Source organism: Castor canadensis, chromosome 2 (genome assembly GCF_047511655.1).
Source record: "Castor canadensis chromosome 2, mCasCan1.hap1v2, whole genome shotgun sequence".
Classification (NCBI taxonomy): Eukaryota; Metazoa; Chordata; class Mammalia; order Rodentia; family Castoridae; genus Castor; species Castor canadensis.
Genome location: NC_133387.1, coordinates 144,116,568 through 144,143,991, shown reverse-complemented (window position 1 = coordinate 144,143,991; position 27,424 = coordinate 144,116,568). Strand labels below are relative to the sequence as shown.

The window sequence follows — 27,424 nt, the reverse complement described above, 5'->3', positions numbered from 1 at the left end:
AGTGGTCGACCAAGAAGGAAACACGGTATGGAGCAGCGCCCTCCCACCCGGAACCTCAGCCCAAAAGGCAGAATTAATTGCCTTGGCTGAGGCCCTGGAAAGGGCAGAAGGAAAATGAGTCAATATCTACACCGATAGCCGCTATGCTTTTGGTACCATCCACGTCCACGGAGCCATCTATCGCGAAAGGGGATTTCGCACAGCAGAAGGGAAAGTCTTAAAAAACCTGGCCGAAGTCCAGCGTCTATTAATAGCAGTGGAAAAACCGAAGGCAGTGGCAGTGATGTATGTCCCAGACCATCAGTCTGCCAAGACTCCGGAAGCTGTCGGTAACAACAGGGCGGATCAAGAAGCTAGGAAAGCAGCAATGGTGAGTCCCTCCGTGGTCGTGGCTATAGATGTGCCTGTCCCCGAGCTCCCTTCACTACCTCCCCGACCAGAGTACTCCTCGGAGGATTTCACTTGGATGAGAGCCCACTCCCTCACTAGAAAAAGGGAGGATGAATGGAGAAGCGACTTGGAAGGCAAGCTAATCCTGCCCGAGAAACTCGGCTGATTCCTGTTAGCTAACTTACATAAGTCCACCCACTTGGGGCGGAGAAATTTGCTAGACTTGCTGACATCTGCACAACTCCGATTTCCAAACCAGACCGCGGCCGTCCATCAAATTGTGGAGGATTGTGCTAGCTGTACAGCTATGAAACCAGGATGAAGGGAGGGGCACCACACAGGTATTTGGGAACGGGGGAGGGCCCCGGGAAGAAGCTGGGAAGTGGATTTTACCAAAGTAAAACCAGGGAAGTTTGGGTACAAATATTTGCTAGTGTTCATAGATACCTTTTCGGGCTGGGTGGAGGTATTTCCTACAAAGAGGGAGACGAGTCAGGTAGTGGCAAAAGCCTTACTAGAGGAAATCATACCCAGGTACGGGGTGCCTGAGGCAATTGGGTCAGATAACGGTCCAGCTTTTGTTAGTAAAGTCCTGCAGGGACTAGCCCAGGTTATGGGGGCCAATTGGAAACTACATTGTGAATATAACCCCCAGAGCTCAGGGCAAGTAGAAAGGATGAATAGGACACTAAAGGAGACTTTAGCCAAATTGGCCCTGGAGACTGGTGGTGATTGGGTGACACTCCTTCCCTTGGCCATCTTCCGAGTCCAGAACTCCCCTTATATCCATGGGCTAACCCCCTTTGAGATCCTGTATGGGGCTCCACCCCCCATCATTCAAAGGACCTTAAGCCCGGGACTAGGTGATCTGGCTCCAAATTACCTGACTATGCTACAGGCTCTAGCTAAGGTGCAACAACAAATATGGCCCTTAATTCAAGCATACCATACTACTGAGAGGGTCCCGACTCCGGAACATGGCATAGTCCCGGGTGACATGGTATGGGTTAAAAGGCATCAGTCCAAAACCCTAGAGCCTAGATGGAAAGGACCTTATGTTGTACTGCTTACTACCCCCACTGCCCTCAAGGTCGATGGAATTGCACCATGGGTACACCACTCCATCCTCAGGAGGAGCAGGGAAATTGGACTGCACGACAGCATCCCACAAATTCACTCAAGCTCTGGCTGATACGGGATGCTCCGGAAAACGAAAACACCCCAGATGCTCCACAGCCCTCCTAGAATGGGATCATCACCTGGGTCCACTACACCCACATCAGACCGGCGGACCCGGTAGCTGTGAAGGAAGACTTCCTGCCAACAAGAAGGGTGTCCCACCACAAGGACAATTCTTTCAAACTCAAACTTCAGCAAACTGGACCTCGGTAACCTTATTCCTTTTTCTAACCCTGTCCACCACTTGCTTGGGGCATACAAATCCACATCAACCTTTTAACCTGACCTGGATGATTGTAGATGTATCCACAGGAGACATTCTTAACCAGACCTCCAAGGTGACCCCTCCCAGCACCTGGTTCCCAGAATTATACTTTGACTTAAGGGCCTTATTCACTGGCAGGGGACAATGGGATTTGTGCCAAAGTTACTTCTATGTCTGCCCTGCTCCCCAACCCAACCACAGAAAAAAATGTGGAGGAATCGCAGACTATTATTGTAAGTCATGGGGTTGTGAGAGCTCAGGGGACATATGGTGGCCACCCCCCAAACAGGGGGACCTTATTCAGTTAAGTAGAGTCTCTCAATCTGGTATTACATACCACCAACCTAGACCTATAAATAAGGGATGCCCAACTCCCCCCAATTGTAATCCCATTATGATAAATTTCACTGATTTAGGAAAAAAGGCAACAAATTGGGAATTGGATTGGGTAAATCCTGGGGAGTCAGACTCTACAAAACAAATCATCCAGGAGCCCTTTTTACCTTGCGGCGTGTGCGACAACCAGTCTCTACTCTAACAATAGGACCTAATCTCGTGTTAAAGCCTAATTCTGTGTTAAAGCCAGAGTTGTCTGAGGCAAAATTGGTTCCACGCACAACTCCCCGGATGCCCCAGAACACCACTCCCAACGACTCTCAGAGTCCCAAAGCGACACCCCCAGAACCCACAACCACCGTTCCCTTCACTGTACCACCTAGCCCCCTGGAGACCTTGCTGTTTGCTACATTTGAGACCTTGAATAGGATAGCCCCTAATCTAACTGAGGCTTGCTGGCTTTGCTACAGCCCTTTGCCCCCTTTCTACAAGGTTATTGGAATCAATTCCTCTTTTGTAGTCAACACCACCACTCCAATGGGTTGGGAGGCCCAACCCGCTGGCCTGACCATGGCTCAGGTCAGTGGCCAAGGGACTTGTGTAGGGCAGGTCCCAAAAGGAAATAAAAAATTGTGCGCTACTATAATTGAGCACCCAAACTGGAATGCCTCCCATTGGATAACCCCGGCCGGAGGCGCCTGGTGTGCGTGCTCGCTGAACGGGCTGACCCCCCACTTGGCTGGATCGGTCTTTAATGCCTCCCGGGAATTCTGCCTGATGGTGATAGTGGTGCCTAGAATCCTCTACCATCCAGCTGAATATCCCATTCTTTACTGGTCCGACCATCCCCGGGCAAAAAGGGAGCCCATTACCACCCTAACCATCGCTACCCTATTTGGAATAGACCTGGCAGGGGCAGGTACCAGCATAGCCTCTCTGGCCACTCAGCACTCCAGCCTCACCTCCCTCAGGGCGGCCATCGATGAGGACCTAGACCATATTGAAAAATCCATTAGCCACCTTGAAAAATCCCTAACTTCCCTATCCGAGGTAGTCCTCCAGAACCGGAGGGGACTGGACCTACTGTTCCTTAAGAATGGTGGCCTCTGTGCAGCTCTAGGGGAGGAATGTTGCTTTTACACCCACCATACCGGGGTTGTTCGCGACTCTATGTCCAAACTTCGGGAAGGCCTAGAGCAACGAAAAAGGGAAAGAGAAGCCAGGGAAGGCTGGTTCAAATCTTGGTTCAACCAGTCCCCTTGGTTAGCTACCCTCCTGTCTGCACTAGCAGGGCCGATAGTAATCCTCCTGTTACTGGTCACCATAGGACCTTGTATTCTAAACCGACTTGTGACTTTCATCAAAAACCGAATTAACACTGTCCAACTTCTGGACCTCCGCCAACAATACCAGGCTCTTCATCCCCTTGAGAATGATTCCTCAATATAGCCCAAAGAAAAGGGGGGAATGAAAGGATGTGCCCTTTGCCCCAGCAGATCCCCATAGCAGAAACCAGTAAAGCCAGCACAGGATGCCCCGTGCAGGATAAGATAAACAGGATGGGTGCAGGTGGAATGTGAGGAATGTGAGGAATGTGAGCAGATTGCAAAAGACGACTAGAAGTACGTGCAAGATGTGCCCTGCCTGCTTGCTAAATGTAACCGTGTGCGTGAATACTGACCCTTGAATCTATAGGCTAAGAAGTAATGTACTCTTAAATGGATAGGCTGGAAATGTATGTGGTGTTACAAACTCATTGGCTATGTACTGTGCGGGCTTTTGCTGTAACGGCCGGTAGGGGCCTATATAAGATCTTCCCTAAAGAGGCTCGGGGTCTTGTCTGCCCAATTGGACCTGTGTGTCTGTGTGGGAGCTTGACCCTGGCTTGCCAGCTCAATAAACTCTGCTTTGTTGATTGCATTCACGCGTGAATCTCTGTCTCTCAGAGGAATAGGATTCTCAGACCCTAACACTAGAAGGCTATAAATAGTAATTTTTTTTAAAAAAAATGCACCAAACATACCATATGGGGTTGAGAGTTCCAGACTTCCTTTAAAATTTTGCACTTGCCCCCTTTCAACCTGAGGTCTATGTTTCTCTGAAATCACTGAGTAATAATGATATTTTAAATTGAGTTCTATCTTCTACGTACTTCTCTCTTATTTATGTTTCTTCACTGATTTCTAATTTAGTAGGTAGTTAGAAACATATCCCGTTTTGATTTTACAACCTATCAACTCTGAAGTCAAGAGGAAAGATATTGTGTTTATTTTAGAGGTTAAAAAAATCTGTGCCTGAGGGATTACTTTTGCTAATTCTAATTAGTAAGCAGTAGAATCATAAATTAAAAGTCTTATTCTTTTAATTTATATGCATTATAAACAAAAATCACAAGTATTATATCTACCATGTGTAGAATGCTGTGATGTGTGCAGTGTTCTTTTGTACATGAAAAATTCATTGCCAAGCATGACAGACAAAATCCCTGCCCAGTGGGGTCCACAATTTGTTCCGCCATATTGTCTACTCTGGATCTTAATTGCCATAGTATTATTTATTTCAAGGAATTCTTTCACACCACTGTTAAGATCTGTCTTTTTAGAAGGACAGAAATAATAAAAATAAGAGCTGAAATCAACAAAATAGAAACCAAAAAAACCATACAAAGAATTAATGAAACAAAAAGTTGGTTCTTTGAAAAAATAAACAAGATCGATAGACCCCTGGCAAACCTGACTAAAATGAGGAGAGAAAAAACCCAAATTAGTAGAATCAGGAATGCAAAAGGGGAGATAACAACAAACACCATGGAAGTCCAGGAAATCATCAGAGACTACTTTGAGAACCTAAATTCTAATAAATTTGAAAATCTTAAAGAAATGGACAGATTTCTAGATACATATGATCATCCAAAACTGAACCAGGAGGAAATTAATCACCTGAATAGACCTATAACATAAAATGAAATGAAGCAGCAATCAAGAGTCTCCCCAAAAAGAAAAGTCCAGGACCTGATGGATTCTCTGCTGAATTCTATCAGACCTTTAAAGAAGAACTGATACCAACCCTCCTTAAACTGTTCCATGAAATAGAAAGGGAAGGAAAACTGCCAAACATATTTTATGAGGCCAGTATTACACTTATACTCAAACCAGGCAAAGACACCTCCAAAAAGGAGAACTATAGGCCAATCTCCTTAAAGAACATTGACGCAAAAATCCTCAACAAAATTATGGCAAACCGAATTCAACAACACATCAAAAAGATTATTCACCACGACCAAGTAGGCTTCATCCCAGGGATGCAGGGGTGGTACAACATATGAAAATCAATAAATGTAATAAACCACATTAACAGAAGCAAAGACAAAAACCACTTGATCATCTCAATAGATGCAGAAAAAACCTTTGATAAGATCTAACACCATTTCATGATAAAAGCTCTAAGAAAACTAGGAATAGAAGGAAAGTACCTCAACATTATAAAAGCTATATATGACAAACCTACAGCCAGCATTATACTTAATGGAGAAAAACTGAAACCATTCCCTCTAAAATCAGGAACCAGATAAGGATGCCCACTATCCCCACTCCTATTCAACATAGTACTGGAATTCCTAGCCAGAGCAATTAGGCAAGAAGAAGGAATAAAAGGAATACAAATAGGTAAAGAAACTGTCAAAATATCCCTATTTGCAGACGACATGATCCTATACCTTAAAGACCCAAAAAACTCTACTCAGAAGCTTCTAGACATCATCAATAGCTATAGCAAGGTAGCAGGATATAAAATCAACATAGAAGAATCATCAGCATTTCTATACACTAACAATGAGCAAACTGAAAAAGAATGTATGAGAACAATTCCATTTACAATAGCCTCAAAAAATATCAAATACCTAGGAGTAAACCTAACAAAAGATGTGAAAGACCTCTACAAGGAAAACTATACACTTCTGAAGAAAGAGATTGAGGAAGACTATAGAAAGTGGAGAGGTCTCCCATGTTCATGGATTGGTAGAATCAACAGTAAAAATGTCAATACTCTCAAAAGTAATCTACATGTTTAATGCAATTCCCATCAAAATTCCAATGACATTCATTAAAGATATTGAAAAATCTACTGTTAAATTTATATGGAAACACAAGAGGCCACGAATAGCCAAGGCAATATTCAGTCAAAAGAACAATGCAGGAGGTATCACAATACCTGACTTCAAACTATATTACAAAGCAATAACAATAAAAACAGCATGGTACTGGCACAAAAACAGACATGAAGACCAGTGGAACAGAATAGAGGACCCAGATATGAAGCCACACAGCTATAACCAACTTGTCTTTGATAAAGGAGCTAAAAATATACGATGGAGAAATAGCAGCCTCTTCAACAAAAACTGCTGGGAAAACTGGTTAGCAGTCTGCAAAAAACTGAAACTAGATCCATGTATATCACCCTATACCAAGTTTAACTCAAAATGGATCAAGGATCTTAATATCAGACCCAAACTCTAAAGTTGATACAGGAAAGAGTAGGAAATACTCTGGAGTTAGTAGGTATAGGTAAGAACTTTCTCAATGAAACCCCAGCAGCACAGCAACTAAGAGACAGCTTAGATAAATGGGACCTCATAAAGCTAAAAAGCTTCTGTTCATCAAAAGAAATGGTCTGTAAACTGAAGAGAACAATCACAGAGTGGGAGAAAATATTTGCCAACTATACATCAGACAAAGGACTGATAACCAGAATATATAGGGAACTTAAAAAACTAAATCCTCCCAAAACTAATGAACCAATAAAGAAATGGGCAAGTGAACTAAACAGAACTTTCTCAAAAGAAGAAATTCAAATGGCCAAAAAACACATGAAAAAATGCTCACCATCTCTAGCAATAAAGGAAATGCAAATTAAAACCACACTAAGATTCCACCTCACCCCTGTTAGAATAGCAACACCACCAACAGGTGTTGGCGAGGATGCGGGGAAAAAGGAACCCTCTTACACTGTTGGTGGGAATGTAAACTACTACAACCACTCTGGAAAAAAATATGGAGGCTACTTAAAAAGCTAGACATCGATCTACCATTTGATCCAGCAATACCACTCTTGGGGATATACCCAAAAGACTGTTACTCCAGAGGCACCTGCACACCCATGTTTATTGCGGCACTATTCACAATAGCCAAGTTATGGAAACAGCCAAGATATCCCACCACTGACGAATGGATTAAGAAAATGTGGTATCTATACACAATGGAATTTTATGCAGCCATGAAGAAGAACGAAATGTTATCATTCGCTGGTAAATGGATGGAATTGGAGAACATCATTCTGAGTGAGGTTAGCCTGGCTCAAAAAACCAAAAATTGTATGTTCTCCCTCATATGTGGACATTAGACCAAGGGCAAACACAACAAGGGGATTGGACTATGAGCACATGATAAAAGCGAGAGCACACAAGGGAGGGGTGAGGATAGATAAGACACCTAAAAAACTAGCTAGCATTTGTTGCCCTTAACGCAGAGAAGCTAAAGCAGATACCTTAAATGCAACTGAGGCCAATAGGAAAAGGGGAACAGGTACTAGAGAAAAGGTTAGATCAAAAAGAATTAACCTAGAAGGTAACACACACGCACAGGAAATCAATGTGAGTCAATACCCTGTATAGCTATCCTCATCTCAACCAGCAAAAACCCTTGTCCCTTCCTGTTATTGCTTATACTCTCTCTACAACAAGATTAGAAATAAGGGCAAAATAGTTTCTGCTGGGTATTGAGGGGGTGGGGGGTAGAGGGAGGGGGTGGAGTGGGTGGTAAGGGAGGGGGTGGGGCAGGGGGGAGAAATGAACCAAGCCTTGTATGCACATATGAATAATAAAATAAAATAAAATAAAATAAAATAAAAGTGGTAAACCAGAAAAAAAAAAAAAAGCTAGACATTGATCTACCATTTGATCCAGCAATACCACTCTTGGGGATATACCCAAAAGACTGTGACACAGGTTACTCCAGAGGCACCTGCACATCCATGTTTATTGCGGCACTATTCACAATAGCCAAGTTATGGAAACAGCCAAGATGCCCCACCACTGATGAATGGATTAAGAAAATGTGGTATCTATACACAATGGAATTTTATGCAGCCATGAAGAAGAACGAAATGTTATCATTCGCTGGTAAATGGATGCAATTGGAGAACATCATTCTCAGTGAGGTTAGCCTTGCCCAAAAGACCAAAAATTGTATGTTTTCCCTCATATGTGGACATTAGATCAAGGGCAAACACAACAATGGGTATTGGACTTTGAGCACATGATAAAAGCGAGAGCACATAAGGGAGGGGTGAGGATAGGTAAGACACCTAAAAATTTAGCTAGCATTTGTTGCCCTTAACGTAGAGAAAGTAAAGCAGATACCTTAAAAGCAACTGAGGCCAATGGGAAAAGGGGACAGGAACTAGAGAAAAGGTTTGACCAAAAAAGTTAACTTAGAATGTAACACACATGCACAGGAAATTAATGTGAGTCAACTCCCTGTATAGCTGTCCTTATCTCAACTAGCAAAAACCCTTGTTCCTTCCTATTATGGCTTATACTCTCTCTTCAACAAAATTAAAGATAAGGGCAAAATAGTTTCTGCTGGGTATTGAGGGGGTGGAGGGGAGAGGGAGGGGGTGGAGTGGGTGGTAAGGGAGGGGATGGGGGCAGGGGGGAGAAATGACCCAAGCCTTGTATGAACATATGAATAATAAAAAAAAATAAAGTGTTTTCCTGAGTCCTGTGGGGGGAGGGTTGGGAAATCAATGAACCAATCAAGAAGTGGGCAACTGAACTAAACAGAACTTTTTCAAAGGAAGAAGTCCAAATGGTCAAAAAACACATGAAAAAATGCTCACCATCTCTGGCCATAAAGGAAATGCAAATCAAAACCATGCTAAGGTTCCACCTCACTCCTGTTAGACTAGCTAGCATCAAGAACACCACCACCACCAAATGTTGGGGAGAATGCCAGGGAAAAAGGAACCCTCATACACTGCTGGTGGAAATGTAAGCTAGTATAACCTCTTTGGAAAACATTATGGAGGGTTCTTAAAAAAAAGAAAACTAAACATAGATCTGAGATATGATCCAGCAATACCACTCCTGGGGATATATCTGAAGGAATGGGACTCAGGTTATTCCAAAGGCACCTGCACACCCATGTTTATTGCAGCAGTATTCATAATAGCAAAGCTATGGAAATAGCCAAATGCCCCACTACTGACAAATGGATTAAGAAAATGTGGTATTTATATACAATGAAATTTTATTCAGCCACAAAGAATGAAATTTTGTCATTTGCAAGTAAATGGATGGAGCTGGAGAACATCATCTTAAGCGAAGTTAGCCAGGCTTGGAAGGACAAAAATCACATGTTCTCCCTCATATGTGGATTATAGACCTAAAACAAATGCAGTAGTATTATTTTTGGACATGGGTCACATACTAAGGAGAGAACGTACATGAAAGGAGTAGGGAAAGGGAAGGAAACCCAAAACTTGAATGTGGTTGACCTGCTTACCGTAGAGGAGTTAATATAGTAATCTTAAACTGGCAGAGGCCACTACGGGAAGGGGACTGGAAAGTAGTGAAGAGGTCTAGTAGAGATGAACTAATGTGGGTTGCCATACACATGTGCATGGAAGCAATGCTAGGAATCTCTCTGTATAGCTATCTTTATTTTAAACTAGCAAAAACACTGTCTTTCTTATCATCTCCTATGTTTTCTCTTCAACAAAATCAGAAAACAAGAGGGTGAGACAGGTTCTGTCCCCAAGCAGGGGGTTGGGGGGGCAATGTATATGCATGTGAGTAAATGTAAAATGATAAAAAAAAGAAATACAAAAAATTATACTACTTGCCTAATATCAGCAAGCATTTGAAGAACTTAAAATTTTTTTCTTTTTTTTTTACATTTACTTATGTATGTATACATTGTTTGTACCACCTCTGAAGAACTTCTTAAAAATACATTTTTCTGATAGTCTTTAAGTCTATTTTGTTGGTTCTGAAGTAGATAAGATCATTTATTTCAATGAAATTTCCAGGTGATTTTTAGTAGTAAGGAAATATGGAAACCACTAACCTAATATCAAACAATTGTAAGGAAATGTATATTTTCATCTCATTATGTTTAAGGAACTCTTTATGAATTTAGTATAATTTGATTTTCTAAAATGTCCCATATCTAAACCAATGACTACATTTTAAAACTAACAGATTTAAGGTCCACTGACTTCCCAAGTAAGTACAAAAGCCATGGTGTGACAGATAGAATAAATTTTGAGTGAGGTAACTCAATGTACTACCTTCAATGAAATACTATATGTTCCCAACAAGTTAATCAAAGGCATTAAAACACAAAGAAGCATATAATTTCTGTCTGGTATCATTTTGAATTAAGGATAAAGAATAAAACTTTCTAAAGTGAGAATACATGGAAATAAAAACTACTTGATGAAATATTGATTATACTCCTTGGTTCTACAATGGTGGTCACCACTGATATATGATCAAATGAGTCAGAAAGAGTCATAAAAATATGACTCAGTACTCTACTTGTCATATGTTAAAATCATATCAATTGAGAGGCTTTCTGAAGATTAAGCACTTGATTTGAAATATTACACAAATACACCATATTTAGCTCCAGAAATTTAGAGTTTTTAAAAAACTTGAGCTAAGGGAAATGTTGGAATCTAAGTATAGACCATTTGGGTATTTGTTGATTTTTGCTATTCTGTGTCAGGCACCAGGTTATGAACTATAAACTCAATAATATTCCTGGAGTTTCTGTTTTCATTAAAGTCAGTGTTTACTTCAAGAATCAGACATGAAAAAAGTCTTAGGACATGTGAAAAAGTAAAGGGTGTTCTTGTTCACATCATACATGATGGCTCAATATGAAGTATCAATTCCTGTAGTAGAAAGGGAAATGGAGAAAAGGGAGTCATTCTCTTGTCTTTTGAGAGAATGGACTAGAAGGTGTACACATCACAAAGATATTCATTACTCTCTTGTTTGAGATAGTAAAAAAATGATTTATATAAAATTGTGGTATATTTATGCTATACACAGCTCTAAAAATAATGTCTTAAGTATCGCTTAAAAATTTAAATACAAAAAACTAAGTGTACTTACATTATCAGCATAGATAGCTCTCAAAAGTGTTACTGAGCTTTTAAAACAATAGAAGAACTCATTCAAATAGTAACATCTAGACAGTCTGTTTCTGGAATTAGTACATGCAACCATAAAACTCTACTGCCTACCACTACAACATAATTTATCATAATTTGATGGAGACAAAGAGCATATCACAAGTGGATGGTAGACAAATAAAGTAAATGTGCACAAAGATGAATCAGAAAGCTTATATCAAACTCATAGTAGAGATTGCCTCTGAGGTAAGAGGTAAGCGGTTTGATTTGAGAGGGAAACAAGGAAGTTAAGCATATTATGTGATTTTTCATAAGCATGCATGTATGGTTCTCAATAACTCCAAAAATTAATAAAGCAGGAAAATGTTCTTATTGGTTTTAAATGCCTCGCTCTTTGTTAAATGATACATTTTCACCTTAGTTATATATCAATCATGCTGTGCTGTAACAAAACAAGGTCATTTCAAAATTTCAAAAGAAATTATCACATGAATGCCAAATACTTTAGACTGATTGCTTTTTATGTTTAGCTATAAATTTTCCAATTAGATTCAAAATCAGATTTAGAAAAAAAAATCACCCTAGGTGTTCTTCAAAGTTAAAAGGATAAGTGTATTTTAGTTAAGAGAGATCTTGGTAAATTTTTCTTAGACAGTTATTCAATAAACCACTTAATGTGACCAAAACATTTAAAATTAAAACAGCAGCATCTTTAGATCAAGCGTGTATCGGTTTTCATTGTCTTGATTTGGATTATCTATATAAACAAGTTTCTAGGTCAGGACAGGTATGCATGGGTAAAGACAGATGAAATCAATTGATAAACATTTTGTTTTTTGGTGTATTGAAAAAGGTTCTTTTATTGACTGGCTTTCATGGAACTGAGTTATTCATCTGAAAATAGCTCAGGATCATTCCATTAGAAATATATTTACAAAGGAAGTCTTATCTATCCTTCCCTTCCACAAATACAGGTTTTCTCATTGATTTTAGTGAAATAGATGTATTCTAGATTGGTGACGATTACTGTTTAGATTATCCAATTAATTTGCCATGCTGCTGGACATTGTTCCTAAAGTAACCTTCAGATGACAGATCTCTTGCCTTTATATGGATGTTCTTCCTGAAGAGGATAAGCTGAAACATTTTCATACCTGTTTGAAATGTTTTCTCAGTTATTTTTATTCTCAAGAAATTATCATTTGTTCCTTGTGTTACCCTCAAATTTATGAAAATCTTGCATATAGCTGTGTTGAATATATGTTTGCTGAATGAATACCTATCCTAGTTTATGGACTGATTTCTCATGAATCTCTGTGCAAGAGAACAATCACCTGTCTACATGCACACAGAGGAGCTGATTATGCTAAATTGAAGGACACTGAGTGGGTGGTTTAGCCAAGATAAGTGCTAAACCAGATGGGAGGAGACCATGTGTCCAGACTTTCTAACAAATTGATTTTCCTTTTTTATTCCAAACCTTTCATTTTTAAATGGCTTTTTTAAAATCCCTTTGGAGAGAGAAAGTATGCTTCCACATTTAAATAATTAGAATCGTCGTGTGTCTAATAGCCTTAGAATTCTTGATTTTTGGTTTCATGCATTACATAAGCAAGAGAGAACTCAGAAAAAAACAGAAGTAGCATGAATTTAAATATGATACCCTCATAACAAAATTGAGACACGAAGGGCCTAAGTAGCTCATCGAGGTCACAAAGCTAAGCAATAAAGCTGAGATTTGAACTCAGGGTTTTGATATCAGAGTTCATGCTCTTGACCATAAACTTTAGAGTCACTGAAGGAGACTCTAGATAACTAATAGAGGCAATACTATTTTATAAAGTTTATTCTTTACTAGCTAATTACTTTGTTTATCAGTCCTATTCTGAGTCAGGCACACCACTATACACTGGGATACAAACATGAAACTCACAGTTCAATGAACAAGATGGGTCAAACGGATATTGGGTACCCAATCAATGTTTCATTCAAGTATATGGTAGTGACAGTCAGGCATTAGGAGAAAAGTGAACAGAAGCATCTAATCTAGCTAAGAGAGGTTAAGGGCATTCTGAAGAAAAGGTCAGCTGGCTGAAGCTAGCCATGAGGAGAGGGGTTAGGAAGGAAAAGCTCACTCTATTTAGGTAAAGATAATGTAAGAAAAGACTTCATGGAGCTTAGTGTACTGAATCATAGGATGCAAAGTAAAGATGAAGTAAGGAAAGAGAGTCAGGGCTCAGACCTTGCATGGATATATTATAAATACTTTAAGTGGCTTATTGGAAATGGATTTCAAGGCTTACTAGTTAAAATACACTGGTTTATGCTGTGGTAACAAATAAATCTCTATCAGTGACTTGATGCAATTAATCATCCAAAGTCTAAAACTAGTTGGGCAGCTCTTCTCCATCTGGTAGCTCATCCATCTGGAATATTGTCCTTTCATATTGCTGTAGCAGGAGAGAGAGCTGGAGGATATTTCAAGAGGTTTTATGGGTTGGGAGTAGAAGTGACTTTCATTTCTTATTGCCCAGAACCCTGCCACATGTCCCAGTGCTTGGCAAAAGGCAAGCACCAAGTTCATCACAGAACAGGACACTGCTTCCTATGAAGAATGATATGATCTGACTTACTTTTTTAAAGGACAACTCTGGTTATTTGCTGAGACTAGACAATGAGAGGTAGGGTGAATGCATTTACCTCTGTGAGGAAGTTATGTAGCAAACCAAGTGATCAGCACTGGAAGCTTGGACCAGGTTAGAAACATGGAGCTAGTGAAATGTGGCCAGGCTTTGGATGTATTTTGAAGTTTTTTGGATCTATTTTGAATGTTGTAGTAGTCCAGTGGCAGAAGATCACACTCTACCCTTGAGTTATCCCTAGATGGCTTTAGGATGGTTCCAGGGAGTATTAGCTCCCTAAATTATTCAGATCCAATGAGTACTTTTATTAGAATTTCAAATTTGAACAATGTTTATGGAAACATCTTTTTCTTATACTTAGAGCTTAGTTCCAAACATTGAAAAGATTTCATATGAAATCCACAGACCTAGCTACTAAAAAGCAATCTATTTACTACGCAAATTATGTAAATTTTTTGTTTTTCAAAACTAAATTGAAAATTCTAAGCTATGTTTGATTTATTTTGATGTGATACAAATTATTTGCTTTTTGTTAGTGGCACATTTGCTTTATAGGAATTGCCTATGAGACTTTCTCATAGGTGATTATTTTTGTGATAATTATTTATGTGTTAGAAAGACATTAAGTTAGAAGTTCCAGATGACTTTGGCAGCTTGAGTCATTCACTGAGTATGCATGTTGGAAAAGATTCTTTCTTTGACCAAACATTGGTCAGATTCTTCTGAGCATTCTTTTTAGCAATGCCTCAACCTTTGGGGTCCCATGTTAGTTTCTGCATTGTCCAACTTTAGTAAAAGTCTTTTACGTCAGTTAATCCAGAACTTCCCCCACCTCATCCTTTGACCTTTTGAGTTTCCTTTCTCTACTTGTCCCCAGGATGATATCTGATCAGCCTGGTCTGCCTTCAGCAAGAATTCTGTCAGATTGGTTTAGCCAGAATCCCCCAGTACCTTGAGGTTACCTCTGAGTACTTTCTATCTAATGACCCCGCACTTCGCCCACCATTGCCTCAACTCTGTGGCTACATATTACAAGAAGTTTGTATTTTACCTTTTGGGTAAAATAAAGACAATGATATATAAAAAAAAAGTAGAACTGAAAAGGCCTGTGGGAGGAAGAGAGAGTAGAGTACAGACCAATGGAAGCCATTGGGAAAGAGCAAGTGAGAGCTACTTTAATCACCAGGAATCCAAAAATGTATTTCAAATTAGAGCATCTGTGGTGCAGTTGACAAACTAAAATTATAAACAAGCATGAGGTTATACACAGTTTTGCTTATACAATGCCAAACTCCAGCTTTAAGTTTTTTGTTTTTTTTCCTCAAATTAGGCAAAGGAATCAGTGATCCCAGAATGAAATCTAGCTTGAAACCCAGTTTGGTTTGGGGTGCTACCTGCCTTCATCTGACCTTTGCTTTCTAGAATTTTCCTTGCCTATGGAGCCAGAAAAGTTCCATGGAAACTACATTCTTCAGACAGGAGGATAGACAATTCACACATTATAAAATACCAACACCAAATACCAATTTTCTAGAAGTAATAGCGATCTATATCTCATAGTGTGCATTAAAAAACTCCAGTGAAAAAAGACACATTATAAGAGGGGATATATGAAATCCACATAAGCTACAAAACAGAAATATTTGGAGTATATTTTAGAATAACTACAAATTGAAAAGGAAAAGAGAAGCATGCCAAGAGAAATGAATCATCAAAATATTAATAGGCACTTCACAGAAGGTAAAACTCAAGTTCTTTGAACACAGGTGAAAGGATAAAACTCATTCATATAACATCTTTGTTCACCTCTGTGAAAAGGAAAGAAAAAGGATGGAATTTGGAAGAAATATAAAGTGAAATGTCATTTTATGTCACATATTTAGTGTCTTTAAATGATAAAGAGAAGAACAAATAATGCTAAATGTTCATGTTTAGTTTTCTAGTGACAAGTATATGATGCTGCTTCATTTACCTTCTGTGTTTTTTTTAATAGCCTCGACATGATTCTTACTAACAAATTAACATTATAATAATTTTACTATCCTGTTGTGATAAAAATTTCCCCATCTATCACTTTTGTGGGGTAAAATGATCAGAGAGGCAATTTAAGTTAGGGGAAGAACACAGCAACAGAAGTTGGTATCCTAACAGGTAGAACCAAATCTGCCACTTTGTGACTTTTAGCAAATCACTTCATTCTTCTAGAGCTGAGCAATAATATGTACAATATATGCCTTTACTACATAAAGTTATTGTGAGATGCAAATTAGCTCATGTATATGAATGTGATGCTCAGATGTGAAGAAACAGTATAGAAATTCTCAAACCTGCAGCTATTACAACATTAAATGAGCATGCTTTCCCATTTACTGTCATTATAAACTTACTGAAAAATACATTAGAAAGAAGCGTAGAGATCATAAAACACATACATCTTTTCTTACCGGGTCTATTAGCTGGGAATAGAGTTCATGGCAATTGTCGAAGATGTACTTGTATGTAGAATCCAGGCACGCCCTGACACAGTCTTTCACCACCATGCTGGCCTTTGGGGGACTCTGCAGCTCTAGAACCTGAGAGATAAATTATTTCCTTAAACATGTAGAATGTTTGTGATCCAATAAAAACCACTTAAACAATATACCATAGTTGATTTGTTTATATTTAAGAAATGTGGTCTGAGAAAACTTTTAAATGTAGAAATATTCATTTTAACTTTCTGATATAGCAACTTATCAATAATGTATATAGTTGTAAACATTCAAACAGGAAAACCTAAGGTGACCAATAACCAACATTTAAATAGTTGTATTTTATCAATTGACAAATATTTATTGCTTACTATATGTCAGATCACAGTGATATTGCAATGAACAACTATCAGCAATGAACAAGATCTCTTTACCACAGGCTTAGATTGTGGCAGATAAATAGAAAGCAAGTGAAATATGGTACACAGTAATGCATGCTGAAAAGAAAAAAGTAGTGGAGAAGGGTTAGGAAGTATGTCACTGAAATAGGATCAATACAGTGGACAGCAATAGTAGATGAAGTCACAATCATGACAAGATGCAAATGGGGAAAACAACATATAGCCTACTATAAGAACCTGAGTTCTGATTAAATTAGGAAAAACTTGGCACTTTGACTAGAAGAGCAAAATGACCTAACTTAATTTGGTACCTCATGCCTGTAATTCTAGCTACTTGGGAGGCTGGGATTTGGGGTATCATGGTTCAAGGCCAGCATGGGCAAATAGTTCATGAGACACCCATCTCCAAAATAACCAGAGCAAAATGGACTGGAGGTGTGGCTCCAGAGGTAGAGCACCTGCTTTGCAAGAGAGAAGTCCTGAGTTCAAACCCCAGTCCCACTAAGAAAATGAAAAAAAGAAACAAAAGATTTCTTTCATTTATCACCACCTGATTAGCTTTACAAAAAATGCTTAAGGGAATCCTATATTTAGACAAGAATGGTAAGTACCATCATGAAAACATATAAAATGTAAAAATCAATAGAAGATCAAATACACAAAAGAGAAAGAGAAAAGAATCAAACCTTATCAATACAGAAAACCAACTAAATACAAAAACAACAAAAGAGGATAAAAAGAACAAAAGATATTTAAAATAACCAGAAGAAAATTAATGCAAAGGCAAGAGTAAGTCTTTACAAATTAAGAAAAATAGCAAATTACAGATTAAATTACACAATGAAAAGATATATACTGTTAGAATGTATTGAAAAAAAGACCTAAGATATACCCCCTAAAAAAACTCACTTCACCTGTAAAGACACACAGACTGAAAGTGAAGGAATAGAAAAAGATATTGCACACAAACCGAAAACAAAAGTGGGCAGAAGTAGCTGCACTTATATCAGATAAAATAGGTATTAAGTAAAATCCTATAAAAAAGAGACAAAGAAGGTCATTGTTTAATGATCAAAGTATTAATTCAATCAAAAGACATGACAATTCCCAATGTCATGTCTAATGGAAGAGCATATATTTAAGTTTAAAGCAAACATTAGATCTTAAGGAAAAGACAAGTTCCAATATGGTAATAGTGTGGGATTTCAATACTCCACTTTTATGAGTTTACAGATTATCTGAATTAAAAATTCAACAATGAAACATCAGAATTCAACTACGTACTACAGAGCAACTAGACAGTTATATAACTTTTCATCTAACAGCTACAGAATACACAGTCTTCTCATCAGTCCACGAAAAATTCTCTAGGATAGATCACATGTAAAGCAACAAACAAAGTTTTAAGATTGTTTAAAAATCTTAATTACTTTATGCTGCTTTCTAACCATAATGGAATAAAACTCAAGACTATAATACAAATTTTATAAATTGTACAAATACATGGAAATGGAACAAAATGCTTTAAAACAAGCAGTGGTTATTGAATAAATCAAAAGGGAATTAAAAAATTTTTGAAACAAATGAAAATGGATATATAATATACTAAAATTATATGGGTTTGCAAACATTAATAAGAAAGATGTTTATAACAATAAACACCTACATTAAAAATAAAACAAAAACCCCAGAAAGATTTCAAATAAGTAATTTAACAACACACACAAAAGACATAGAAAAGCAAGTACAAACCAAATCCAAAATTAATAGAAGGAAAGAAATAACAAAAATTAGGGCAGAAATAAGGAAAATGGAGTCTAAATAACACAAAAGATCAGTTAAATACAGAATTTTTTTGAAAATGTAAATAAAATTGACAAACCTTTACCCAACTAACTGTAAAGAAAAAAGTCACAAATTAAAAAGAAATTAGGGATAAAAAAGGAAACATTATAAGTGATAACTGTAATACAAAGAATCATTAGAGACTCACTCTTGTGAAAAACTGTAAGGCAACAAACTGGAAACCTAGAAGAAATGAATAAATTTCTGGACACATGTAGCCTATCAGAATTGAAACACAAAAACAGAAAAGCAGAACAGACTAATAACTAATAGTAAGACTGAGTCAGTAATAAAAAGTACCTGAACAATGAAAAATCCAGAACCAGAGGGCTTGTTGCTGAATTTTACCAAACTTTTAAAGGTGAAATAACATCAGCTCTTCTCAAACTATTCCAAAAATTGAAAAGAATGTAGCTCTTCCAAAGTCTTTCTACAAGGCCAGCATTACCAAAACCAGACAAAGATGAGAGAGAGAGAGAGGGAGGGAGGAAGAGAGAGAAGAAACGGGGAGGAAGGGAAGGAGGAAATGATAATACGGCAAAAACCCTAATCAACATGGATATGAAAGTTCTTAATAAAATCCTAGCAAACTGAGTCTAGCAACACATCAAAAAATTATTTACCTTGATTACATGTGATTTATGCTAATGATACAAAGATGGTTCAATATCTGCAAATCAGAATGAAGGAAAAAATACTATGATTATCTCAATAGATACAGAAAAAGTATTCAATAAAGGTAAAATCTCTTCATGGAAAAACTCTGAACAAATTAAGTATAGAAGGAATGCATCTGAGTATAATAGGGACTACATATGACAAATCAGTAGTCAGCATCATACTGAATGGGGAAAAGTGTTTTCCCTAAGATCTGGAAGAAGGTGAAGATATCCACTTTCACCACTCTTATACAACATAATCATGGAAGTTTTAGAGCAATTAGGCTAGATTAAGAAATAAAAGACACCAATAGGAAAGTAGGAAGCCCCAGCATCTCTGTGTGCAAATGACATGATCCTAAGTGTAGAAAACCTAAAGACTATTAAAGCTGATAAATAAATTTAGTAAAGTAGTAGGCTCAAAGTTAGCAGAAAGATCAGTAGCTTTTCTATACACTGGTAATGGATTTATAGCAAAAGAAAATGTAAAATTAATCCTACTCAATAACTACAAAAATATTTAGGAATAAATTCAACCAAGGAAGTGAAAGATCTCTACAATAATTATAAAACAGTGATCAAAGAAATTGAAGAAGACACACAAAAAAATGTAAAGACCTCTCATGTTCATGGATTAGGATAATTTATATTATTAAAATTTCCATACTGCCCAATGCAATTTATGAATTCAACATAATACCTATCAAATTAACAGTTACAATCTTCATGGAATTAGAAAACTATAATACTATATTTTATATGAAAGCACAAAAGACTCTATTTGTTACAGTATTCTTGAGCAAAAAGCATGAATTTGGATGCATGATAATACTTGATCTCAAAACATACTATAGGTCTTTAATAGCCAAGATGACATTTATTGGCATAAAAACAGACACATAGACCAAATGAAATAAATTCATGCATCTACAGCCAACTGATTCTCAACAAAGGCACCAAAATCACACACTGTAGACAGGTTAGTTTCTTCAGTAAATGATCTGGGAAACTGGATATCCATATGCAGAAGGATGAAACTTGGCCTTTACCACTCAACTTATACAAACATCAACTCAAAACAGACCTAAGAATAAGACCTGAAAGTACGGGGAGCTACCTCATGGCATTAGTTTAGGAAATGATGTGTTTTTTTGCATAAAACCCCTGTAACACAAGCAACAAAAGCAAATGGAATTATGTCAAATGAAGATGCTCTGTGTAGCAAAATAAAACAATTAACAGAGTAAATATACAACCTACATATGGGAGGAAATATTTGTAAACTATTCATCTAATGAGGACTTATATCTAGGACACAAAAAAATTTTTAAAAACTTCACAACAAAAGATAATTCAGTTTAAAAATGAGCAGATCACGTCAATGGACATATCTCAAAAGAAGAAATACAAATGGCCAAATATATGAAAAAATACTCAACACCTTTAGTTATCAAAGAAATATAGATCAAAACCACAAGAAAATATCCTTTCCCCCAAGCCAGAATGGCTGTCATGAAAATATTAACAAAGCATATATCTGAAAAAGAGCTTGTATCCAGAAGGTAGCAAAGAATTCTTAAAACTCAAGAATATTGTATTCTTGAAAAATACAAAAAAGAATAGATTTTAAAGTATTTTCACCACAAAAATAAGTTTGTGAAGTAATGCATGTTAATTAGCTATGTTTAGCTACTCAAATGTATTCATTTTTCAAAATATTATGTGCATAATAAATGTAGTTTTATCTTTTAATTTTAGTAGTCAAAAACAATCAACAATAAGAAAATAACCTAATGAAAATGAGCATTCATTTCTGCATGACAAGAGATATTTAGATACAAAATCAGGCCAGGAAATGTGCTCCACATTATCAAGTTTTAGAAAAATTTAAAGTTCACAATAAGAGACAATGTTAGGCAGAGAGAGAGAGAGAGAGAGAGAGAGAGAGAGAGAGAGAGAGAGAGAGAGAGAGAATTAATAAATACTAACAAACTTTACTAGAAGACACAGAACAGATGGAATCACCAATAACTATGCATTGCAGCTGGGGATTTTACCCAAGGAAAATGAAAGTTATGCTTACACAATAAACTTGTACATGCATATTTATAAGTTTTATTTGTAATAACCTCAAATTGGAAACAACCCAAATGTCTGTCAGTGAATGAATAAACAATCTGTAGTGCATATACAATTACTACTCAGCAACAAAAAAGAGTGAGCTCTTGATACACTCAACAACATTAATGGATCTCTAACATGTTATGATAGTGTAGCATAGATCAATTACATGATGCTCTGGAAAAGCCAGACCTACAAGTAAAGAACATTGGTGGTGGAGAAGGACTGAGTACAAATAGACACTACAAGGCACTTGTGCAGGTTTTTAGAACTGTTCTGCATCTTACTGTGGTGATGATTATGCAACTACACATTTGTCAAAATTAATAGACCTCTACAACAAAAGGACTGAATTACTGTCTATAATTAGAACAAAAGATGATTGGAGGAGAACATTTGTTTAAAGGACAATGGAGGAAAGAAAGCAGAAAGAAAATGTGTAGAATATGATTTGGAAGAGTTTTGGAACTGGGGCAAAGAGGATCTGGGGTAGAAGCTACAGAAAGAGGTGGAGTCAGGCAGTATTTTAAAGAGTGAGAAATTAAAAACATATTTGGTAATGGGCAGTACCAGTAGAGAGGGAAAAATTGGTAATTCAGCAGAATGGGAAGGATGGCTGGACCAATGTGTTAGTATACAAGAAAAGACGAAATAATTGCACAGGTGGAAGAGACGGTCATTTCTAGAAGAGATGGGCCATTAGTTGTAATAAAAAAGAAGGAAGACACAATGGCCACAGGCAGATAAGCAACAAGATGCAGTAGGTAGTAGAATTATGCTGCAGGAACTTGAGGATACTCTTTTCTCTTTACTCCTGTTTCTTTTAAGTGAAATAAGAAGCAAGGTAATCAGTGGATAGTGAGGGTGGGGGAGGGGGAGTTACACACTTGAGGATTTTAAGTGAAATAAGAAGCAAGGTAATCAGTGGATAGTGAGGGTGGGGGAGGGGGAGTTACACACTTGAGGATTTTAAGTGAAATAAGAAGCAAGGTAATCAGTGGATAGTGAGGGTGGGGGAGGGGGAGTTACACACTTGAGGATTTTAAGTGAAATAAGAAGCAAGGTAATCAGTGGATAGTGAGGGTGGGGGAGGGGGAGTTACACACTTGAGGATGTTGTGTTTTCTAAGTACTGGGAGGATTGTAACCAAGGCATGGCAGATGCTTAGCACTGTGTTGGCACTCTCTTCCCCCAGTCCTATTTCCTCACTTATCAGTGGCAGTGGCTGGCATCACCTGTCCATCTGAGTCAACTTCCCAGTGAGACTTTACTGGGTCTCACTGTTGTTCTCTTGCACGCTGCCTGAGCAGCTGCTACCAGGCGGTGAGAATGGATGTCAATCTAGTTATCCAGTTACCCATGAAAGCCTGATTTATGCCAAATGACTTTAATCAAACTTTAAACAAACTAAAAGAGCACTGATACTAGTATGTTTTCGTTTTCTATCTCTTATATTATAAAATACATTTTTAATGTCTTGAGTAAATAAATAAAAAAGGTCATGGGCAACTAAGAAAAATGTATTTTTTCTGTCCCTGTGCATTCTGACCAAGAATGTTTTCATCCTTTGAAAGTGAAAATGCTTAGCCCATAGCCTGGTGAACTGTTTTTGAAAAGACTTGGGTTGAATTGGTGACCAAAATTATGAATATAGAGAGCTTGCTATTAAAGCAGAGAAGATGTATCTGAAACAAGGTACCCAGATGTTTGGTAGATAATAGCCAATTATACCAATGGACTAAGTGATCAAATATATTCCAATATAAACTCTGCCAAGGCTGAAAATGGAAGTTGCCACCACTGGGTTCCTAAGAGTAACCTCCTGTCTTATAATGAAATATCACAAAACAGCTGAGTTAACTAAGTGAACTCCATTTCCACTTGCTTTTCTTTGAGACCTTTATAAAAGTGGCATACCCACTTACTTGAGAGCCTTATTCAAGGTAAGTTTAATTGAAAACTATATCTTGAGCCAAGTGTATCAGAGTGTCCACAGACTTCTTTCTCCAATATACCTTACACTGGAAGATTCATTAAGCTCAGGGTTAATTGCTGGGGTTGGACAGTACTGATCAGGAGGAGTGTAAAACACAGCTCTATTAAGAAATGAATTGTTCTTGAATAAAGCTCTTATGTCACACCAAGACAATGACAGAAATAGATTGAGATACCTTCAGCCTAAAAAAGGTGATGCTTGTTAGCAGGTCAACAGTTGACTTGAGGTCTTGCAGTCGCTCACTATTGCTGGCAGGAAAATTTTCCTGGTTAAGTAAGAAACAGAAAATGGGTAAAGTAGCCAGACTTAAATACTTAGTAGGAAAATAAACTAAAACCAGCTTACTGTGAAAGAGCACAGGAAGTAAACTGCATAACATTTGCATAACATTCCTAAAATACTCTGAAAACATTTTTATGATAAAACAGTATGGTAATTAGAAGGTTTGAAAATATTCTCTTCTTCATCTTAGAAATGCGTACCCTTTTATTCACCTCATGGTTTCGTAATATTGTACAATAGTATTGCGACATTAACACCGCTGATCTTGTTCATAAGATGTTTTTGCTACTAAAAGAAGGGAAGGCATCCAAAAATCTTTCACTATTTTCTAAAGATAGTTAACATTATTTTCAAAAATACTTTGTGCATTGTATACATGATATGTTTACTTTTTTAGTTAGAAAGAAATCTGTAAAAATAAAAAAATTAAGATTGCACTATGTAGTCTCTCTTCAAGTACTGTGAATTTCAACAAAAAATTTCTTTTAGTAAGGTTTGGTGAAATGTGTCATTTAAAAGGACGGTTCTTCAAATGCCTATAATCCCAGGTACTCAAAAGGCAGAGATCAGGAGGATGGTGATTCAAGGTCATCCCAGGCAAAATAGTAGTGAGAGTCCATTTCAATAAACAAGCCAGATATGGTGGCACATATTATAATCCAAGCTATACAAAAGACATAAGTAGGAGGATGGCAGCCCAGGCAAAAAACAGTAAGACCCTATTCAGGAAATAACTAGGCAGAAAGGGCCAGGAGTGTGGCTCCATGGTAGACTACACCATCAAAAAAACAAATAAATAATAAAAATAGAATTTTCAGGAAACGGAAGGTATAATTAAGAAAATATATGAATAAAGAAATGCTTTCAACATTGAGAAATTTCTCATATTAATTTGTTCTCAAGCTGGGTTTCTAAATAGACATCAGAAAAACCACAGCTAACTTCTAGGTATTTCTCATGAATGCAAGGAGGGCTGGGGTGCCTAAATGATGGTGAGTTATGTGGCCTCAAGGTTCTCCTTGCCCCCAAATATCTTTTTATATGGCTGGCATGCCCTGCATTTCTCTTCTCAGTTCCAACATGCAATGTGACCTTGATAAAATTTGCTTTGCAATTTCCAAAAATATGCAATTAAGGAACCTATAATAGGCTAATTAAAAATGAAAGGAGACAACATGCATATATGCCAATAAGAATGTTTAGGTTAAACCATTAAGGAACATGAGATGTAACAGAACAGCTATGGTTATGACTAGCTTTTTTGTAACTAAGATTTATAACTAATTTTTATAACTAAGACATTGTATAACTAAAATTATATTTATGTACATTTGTGTACATACATACACGAATATATTTGGGTGTGGATATATTTCACCTGGAAGTAAAATAATAGAATGCTGACAATGAACTCTGGACAGCTTTGAATGAGCATATTATATTGATCTAGGAGGAGAGAGTTAAGCAGAAAATTCCAGTGGAAATTCCAGAATTTTAGGAAATATCAGCAGCCTCTCTAAGTAACACGGGGTAAATTTCCCAAATGAGAACTGAGCTATATATCTACTTCATGAATTAGCTGAGGATCACTATATATGATGGTTATATTTAAAAACACAAACTAAATGCATATACACCAAGAGTATTGCTGTTATTGTGCAGTACCTGACAACTAGAGAGATCTACAAGATTACTTCTGATCTTACAGGACCCAGAATCAGTATGGTTGCATTTCCTTTGCACAATGAGTAATTTTATAGCATGACAGGAATTCATGTGAAGCAAACTGAACAGTTTACCTGTAGGCAGATAATGTACTTACTCTATATTTTGACAGGTCAATCCTTAAAGAGTTATGCAACTGGTCCAGTAGTTTTATAAATTTTTCCCTCTGTACCAAGAAAACACAAAACATGAGGATGGAAATAAAAGGCAACCCTAAACATAGCCCTCACAATGATTCTATATGAGTTATTGTTCCCACTTTACAGAAAGGAAGGATCAAAGATGTCAGTGACTTGTCCAAGATCATATAGGTAGTATGCAGCACAGCAGTCATTTAAACTCAGGTCTCTGTGACATCAAATCTATCCTCTTCCCAATCACCACATTGCCTCACTGTTATGAATAAGGTAGAATTGTTCTAACAAAGTACATAGAGAGCTAGCTGTGTTCTTCTGGTGGAACAATTTAGACAAATGAACTGGCACTGCACTCCTCTATATGTAATCATTCATAGCAATGTAAGGTGTCAGCAAGGGAAAATACAACCCACCCCTCTCTCTGCCACAGTGTAATACTCCAAATCCCCAGTAAATAAATTATAGATCTTTAAAACCTCCTACCTATGAAAGTGGAAACAGCAGTTATTTTGTGATAACAATTTCAATAAGCATTTTCCTTTTGGAAGCAAATACAGACTTAACAATTTAATTGCTTTAAAAAAATGTTTATGACTTAGTGCTGAAAGCAATATAAAAATCAAGCCCCCAAGATTGTTGCTGCTACATGTGATGCTGTGTCCATGTTGGACTATCCGCCTGGTGGAAGTATTGGAAGTTAATGAAAATAAAGTGTTTTGCTAGTAAGAGTAAGATTGAAATTGTGTGAATTAAATATAAACAAGGGGAAACATTAAAGTCACACACACACACAAACCCTATAGGTAGATACTACTCTATTCCGAGCTTCAGTTTTCTTAGTAAAAAAAAAAAAAAGAAGAATGAGGAAACATGGGAGTAATTGCAAGAAAAGTCTCTGCCTATATTAACATTCTATAAACACCAAATTGCATTTTGGAAGGTATTGACAAAAATAAAATTTTATTAAGCAGGTAATGACGCTCTCCCCCAACAAATACAGGTGTGTTAAAGGTCTTAGGTTTTTTCTTTTCCACTCTCTCTTTTCTTATCTTCCCAGGAGAGAAGGCAACCTATTCAGTCTCTTATTAACTCCCTAACTTTCATCCATGTGGGGGGAATGGCTTGCCATCAAAACAAAAAATAAATAAAAGAGCCTCTATAATACTCAGGTTAGGGCTACAGTGAAGTTAATCATTCGAATGACTGTAAAAGTCTGTCTGAGTCATGTTTTATCTCTGGATGTTTCATCTGACCTCTTGATTGGCACAAATCATCAAGACAGCTGAAGTGACTGGTCAACCATGCTATGGCCCAGATCACTGACCCTGTTAAATGCACTGGGGCCAATTGTGTTGGCCGTCTGCTCAATATCCATTCTTCTACTGTTGCTTACTAATATAATCTCAAGTGCCAATGTTCCCCAGAGGAAATCCTTACCTTCTCAGGCATTTTTTTTCTTCCAGGGCAGGCCATATATATGATTTCAATAATCATATCATCAATGAATAATTATTTGAAAATATTCTAAGAGAATGCTTGGCCAGATGTTATTTGTTTTATTAGTGCTTGCTATAGCATTCTTTGTTAAATACAGCTTTCAGTTTCTTTTTCCTTTTAACCATTGTGCTTTTCCCTTTTCCTTACTTCAACTCAGACAGAAGGTGGAAGGTAGAGCCTATTTCATACTTCTAAGGTTAAAAGTTAAACAAATGACAAAACTGGTAGAGCCAGAAACTAGAGGGGGCTCCACCCATACCTACTCCTATCTACCTACATC

At 37.3% G+C, this 27,424-nt stretch overlaps 1 protein-coding gene across 1 annotated transcript in view; it reads right to left on the bottom strand.

The window, feature by feature from the left end:
• The window catches only part of Unc13c (unc-13 homolog C), a 541,194-nt gene that overhangs the window by 263,096 nt on the left and 250,674 nt on the right, over positions 1-27,424 (bottom strand). Inside the window, exons 14-16 of the mRNA XM_074065986.1 lie at positions 25,608-25,676; positions 23,679-23,768; positions 16,455-16,583 (exon numbers count right to left, since the gene is read on the bottom strand). Of these exons, the coding sequence (XP_073922087.1) occupies positions 16,455-16,583; positions 23,679-23,768; positions 25,608-25,676 (288 nt within the window). The remainder of the gene's footprint in view (positions 1-16,454; positions 16,584-23,678; positions 23,769-25,607; positions 25,677-27,424) is intronic.